The sequence below is a fragment of the Taurulus bubalis genome (genome assembly GCF_910589615.1).
Source record: "Taurulus bubalis genome assembly, chromosome: 9".
Lineage (NCBI taxonomy): Eukaryota > Metazoa > Chordata > Actinopteri > Perciformes > Cottidae > Taurulus > Taurulus bubalis.
The window spans coordinates 25,018,288-25,023,915 of NC_136597.1; the positions used below are offsets into that span (position 1 = coordinate 25,018,288).

Genomic DNA, 5,628 nt, shown 5'->3' on the forward strand with positions numbered 1-5,628 from the left:
ATCCAGCAAATAGTTTGAGAGATGTCATCTGACCGAGGTCATAATCCAGACATCAGTATCACAAATTGTTGATTTTTTTTTTTGCACTAATTTGGTTTTAAACATCAGAGACTGATTTATTTTATAGACTGTATGTATTTATATCTTATTATTATTATTATTATTATTATTATATATATATATTTTTTTATATTTATTTGTATGTATGTATGTATATATATATATACATACAAATAAATATATATATATATATATATATGTATGTATGTATGTATGTATGTTTATTTAATTATATGTATTTATATCTAATTATTTGTATTTTATTATTATATATATATATATTTACATTTATTTATATCTAATTGTTTGTATTTATTTATATATATGTGTGTGTATATATATATATATATATATATATATATATATATATATATATATATATATATATATATATATATATATATATATATATATATATATATATATATATATATATATATATATATATTTATATATATATATATATATATATATATTTATATATATATATATATATATATATATATATATTTATATATATATATATACATTTATTTATATCTAATTGTTTGTATTTATTTATATATATGTGTGTATATATATATATATATTTATTTGTATTTTTATATATAAAAGAAAAATGCAATTAAATATATATATCATATAATAATATATATAATTATTCTGAATCGACAAACCTTTTTAAAATCTTTTTGAAATTGTGCCTTTCGATGTCTTTCCAGCCAAAGAAAGAATTACCTGCTGGTCGGGACAGCCGACGGAGTTCTCACCGTTTACGAGGACTCTGTCCTCAAGGTAAATATTACGGAAAGATCTTGTGCGTTCGAGTCCCAGCCCGTTCCCTCCCCGTGCCTCACTGACTCTCCTCTGCCTGGCCTCCCTGCAGCAGGAGAACGGGCCGCCGGTCAAAACCCTCACGGTGGGAAACGTCAACACGCCGGTCGTGTGCCTGTGCCAGTCGTCTCACCCGCTGGACGGCCGGTCCGTGTGGGCCGGCTGCGGCGCCCAGATCCTCTCCTTCACCGCCGAGTACGACGTCTGCAAGAGCATCGACACCCGACCCAACCTCGCCCTGCAGTGAGACCCCTTTCCATCGGGAATCTGCCAATTCTGTTTGAGGAGAAGTATCAAAGACGAAGAATCAGAGGTTGTGTTTGAGTCGTCACGTCTTTTTGTCATTCAGGCTTCAGCGGTCGGCGGGAGGCGAAGCGTGTGTGTCGCGACTGGTCGTGGACAAATATGTTTACCTGAGCAAAGCCGGGACAACGAGCGTGGAGGTCTGGGACAAGAGGGGCGAGAGGATGGTGGACTGCATCGACTGTGCTCAGATCATCAGGTACACACAGGCGTATATGTAGTTATTATGTATTTTAACCTTTATCTTTGAGGTTTTTAAGTGTTTCTTGACCTGCGTGTCGTCACAGCACAGAGGAAGCAGAAACGGACTGAATCAACAAAAGATGAGCGTGGTTAACGTTACAGAAATAGCCGCTGTGGCTAAATAGAGACAGTAGAGAATGAGAATATCATACTTTTTTTATTTCATCGTGTGACTGCAGCCGTCTTTCCCTGCAGACACGACTCCGGCCGCAGAGGCAGGAAGAGCAGCGAGGCCGAGGCGACGCCCTCCTGGGCCCGAGTGAAGGCCCTGCTGGTGCAGAGCGCTGCAGCTCTCTGGGTCGGCACCAGGGGGGGCCACCTGCTGCTGCTGGATCTTTACAAGCACCAGGCGCAGCAGGTCATCGGGCCCTGCTGCGACTCCGTCCGCTGCATGGCCGCCTGCAGCGTAGGTGGGTGCTCCATCTTGTTTGTTTAGAGGTCTCTCGTGGAAGCTCGTTGCCGCCAAAAAGAAAAAATCGCTACGAGTCGTGATAAAAATGGCCGCCGCTCAGAACTTTGAGCGGGAATGTCGACTCCTGTTTCTACTTCTACAGCTAAAAACTGAGCTTTTTTTTTAACCTGTGGTTGAAAACAGCTGCATTCAAACAGACTGTATGAGGAAAAAGAAAGAATATTTTTTATTTTTAGAACATGAAATCATGTCAACATGTTCTTGTAGAAACCCAAAACACAAGTATGGACCTGGGAATGAGCGCGATATGTCTCCTTTTAATAATTTATGTATTCGTGTGTTTGATTTTGTTTTCATGGGACGCCAGCCTGCTGTCTGTGTGAGGACGCGTTACTAAATACTTCTATTGAATTTGGGAGCACCATGTTGCCTTAATATGTATATTAATCTTTGGGTCAGGAGTCCTGTTGTATATGTTTGTATAGAGGGCTTTTGCTAACTAGGACACTGATTTATACCAGTTAGCATAAGTGTTAATGTTTTACGTGAGATAGTGATAATCTCAGAGGCCTCGAGATAACTTCAGATTTCGGGGGAATTTACCATTTAATTAGCATTTTGATCCAAAGCTTAAAAAGTAACTTTGACTTTCTACTGGATTTCTGAAGAAGTCTTTTATTCAAGAGTGAATTAAAGCAGTGCATAAGGCCACAGTGGAAACACTTTGTGAGGAGGAGAATAAATAAAAACCAAAAAGGAAGGACGTTAAAGTAAAATAAATAAAAATACAGCTGGCTTTTTCTTTTGTCACGCTCCGCCCGGCTGTCGTGTGAAGAAATGTGTGACACAACCCTGCATGCTGCCTGCATATTGAATTAAATATGTCTCCCCTCCACCTCGTTCTTTATGTTTCCATGCTGCATGTGAACAAACTTTCTCTCAAGCCCCGGTGTCTTCTCTCATCTCTAGAAACACTAAACTTGAAGAACGTGGTGCTGGTTCTGGGCCGGAGACTCCAACAAGACGGGAATCCGTTCGGTGAGTCCCGCTGGCTCGTTGTTTGAGAACGGTTGTGTTTCTCTGCGTTGGGTCTGAAAGGGTGAGTTCATTTTTTCATTTTTTTTTTCTTCCCCTCTGCTCTCAGACAAGGAGTCGGTGCTGATGGTGTGGAACGGCACGCTGCCGATGGAGGTCAAGGACCTGACCAGACACTGCGAGAAAAGAGAGCAGATAGCGGCCAAAATGAGAGAGCAGCTCCAACACGACTGAGCCACACACACACGTTTGCATGTGTGTGTGTTTTATTCCCTTTGCCGTCTGTTTTTAATCGTACTGAAAGTTACTGTGAGGAACTTTGAGCTCATTATGAAACTGTCTCCATTGAACTCTGACGCCTCTGCATGACCTACTTTAGTAAACGAGACCATCAGCAAGAAGATTGTCTGTTTCTACATAGTTGCATGAGTGTACAGTCTCATTATCAGTATTGCGTCAGACAGACACCTGCTGCATTAAAAAGAGGTTTTCTAAAGGGACAATGGTGCTCGGAAACACTCCCACTGTTGTCCACAGGGGGCGCCAAAATCAACACAAAATGAAAGTACCTCGCAGGAACTTTAATGTTATTGGCATGTATTTAATTTGCCTCAATGCAGTCTATATATGTTGTAATATTATCATTGTAATGATTTTAAATCATATTGTCCAACCCTAACCACCACCACCACCACCACCAGTAGTAGTAGTAGTAGTAGTAGTAGTAGTAGTAGTAGTAGTAGTAGTAGTAGTAGTAGTACCAACTACTTCACTATTTTTTGCAGCGTGTTCGTGGAAAAGGGATCAACTCTCCGGTGGATTGAAGACTCAGCGGTGCACATTTGCGGTGACAGCCAGGAGGAGGAGGAGGAGGAGGAGGAGGAGGAGGAGGAGGAGGAGGAGGAGGAGGAGGAGGAGGAGGAGGAGGAGGAGGAGGAGGAGGAGGAGGAGGAGGAGGAGGAGGAGGAGGAGGAGGAGGAGGAGGAGGAGGAGGAGGAGGAGGAGGAGGAGGAGGAGGAGGAGGAGGAGGAGGATCTGTTTTTGAAGATGCACACTTATAGAAATGATTTGCTGTGTTTGACAAGACAATCTTTGTAATGTGTGAAGAGAGACGTCGTTTTTTTCTTCTAAAAGGGAGTCAGATGGTCTGATTTACGTTATCAGCAAAAAAAAAAAAATGGAGAGAAAGCCAACGGGGAAAAAAAGCCTCGAAAAGTGTACATTTGATTATTTATTCTCACAGCTGTGTGTTTACCTGCGAGCTCGTTCAGAACACGTCTCAAGTGGCGTTGTACAAAGTTTTGTCATGTTGCCTGTCAGTAAATACTATGCTCTGTACTGTGATGGCTGTTAATGTAAATGAACACAAGAGAAGTACAAAAATACATGAATTAAATCTTTTGTTTGATGTACGGATTTTATAGTTTTTTCTCTGTTCTTTATTTGTATTTTGTGTGGCATTGCATCACTTGTGTTGTTTACATTAAGATATTTTTGTTATTTTCGGAGGATGCGTATGTGTCGGGAGGCAAAGGACGGACAAAAATAATCACATTACTTTCAGGGTACGGACCATATTTGATCTTTAATTTTTGACGTGGGGAAAAAAAAGACATTGCATTTGAAGCCATTTCATGGAGAAAAAAAAAAACTATGTACAAGGAGGACTCGGTCCTCACAAACACTGACAGCACATTAGTAAAAAACAAAGACACGAGAGTTAAGGGTTTGAAGTACTTCTGAACCTTGAAAAAACATGGGTGTTATCCAAACTATCAAGATAAATATATTTATAATATTTATATTATATTTACAGAATACCTTAAATATACAACGTCCGTCATGTATTCTATAAACAAATATAAATGACTTTAGGCACACTTTTTGACTCAAACAATCATGGGAGTGGTTTTCAAAGGGCCATCCTCTCGCTGTTTGAACTAGTCGGACCTGAACTTTCACCGAGAAAAAAAATGGCCGTCCGGAGCGGCTGAACTGCTACTGATCACATGACTCGTTGGCCAGCAGTTAAAGCGCGGGGGTGGGGTCATAATGTACACAATCGTATGTTACAGCAGGACTCGAAGCGGGCTGGACCTACACTACCCACAGATAAAGGTGCGGCCCCAAACGTGACCTCTTGACCCTTTCCTGGTGGAGCGTTGACCTTATCGCTCACAACTACCGTAAAAGTTGGGTTATAAGCCGCTACTACTTTCGGTGGGTGTCCCGCTAGTTCGCCGCCGTAGCCAGCTAGCGCTGCTGCTAGTTCCCGGCTAACTGCCGCTAGCTCTCCGCTAACTTACGCTAGCTCTCACTAGTTCCCCTCTAACTGCTGCTAGCTCTCGCTAGTTCCCCACCAACTTCCGCTAACTTTCCGCTAGCTCCCCGCTAGTTCCCTGACAACCACCGAAGGTAGCGGGATCAGCCCTGGCTCGACGCCCGACTCGGGCAGCGGGGACGCCGTCAGTAGTAGTAGCAGCAGCAGCGGGGAGCTAGCAGTAGCGCTAGCTTGCTACAGCGGGGACAACCACCGAAGGTAGTAGCGGCTTGTAACCCGACTTTTACGGTATCCTCTCCGACCTCTCCGGTAGCAGAGGAGGAAGCAGGAGCCAGACATGAGTTTGGGACACGACCAAGCGAGTGGGGGAAGGAAAGAGTTTACTCCCACTTTTTTGTTTTACTTTCTAAAGTTGGACAGTTATATAAGGTTCAGAGACGACAAATCAGAGAGCAGCTAC

The 5,628-nt window shown here is 42.1% G+C and overlaps 1 protein-coding gene across 1 annotated transcript in view; it reads left to right on the forward strand.

The window, feature by feature from the left end:
- The window catches only part of lrrk2 (leucine-rich repeat kinase 2), a gene marked incomplete at its 5' end in the record, with an annotated part of 37,894 nt that extends 34,160 nt beyond the window's left edge, over positions 1–3,734 (forward strand). Inside the window, 6 exons of the mRNA XM_079224292.1 lie at positions 783–855; positions 947–1,137; positions 1,244–1,396; positions 1,654–1,850; positions 2,822–2,890; positions 2,997–3,734. Of these exons, the coding sequence (XP_079080418.1) occupies positions 783–855; positions 947–1,137; positions 1,244–1,396; positions 1,654–1,850; positions 2,822–2,890; positions 2,997–3,121 (808 nt within the window). The 3' untranslated portion in view covers positions 3,122–3,734. The remainder of the gene's footprint in view (positions 1–782; positions 856–946; positions 1,138–1,243; positions 1,397–1,653; positions 1,851–2,821; positions 2,891–2,996) is intronic.
- Between the last annotated feature and the right edge of the window lie 1,894 nt (positions 3,735–5,628).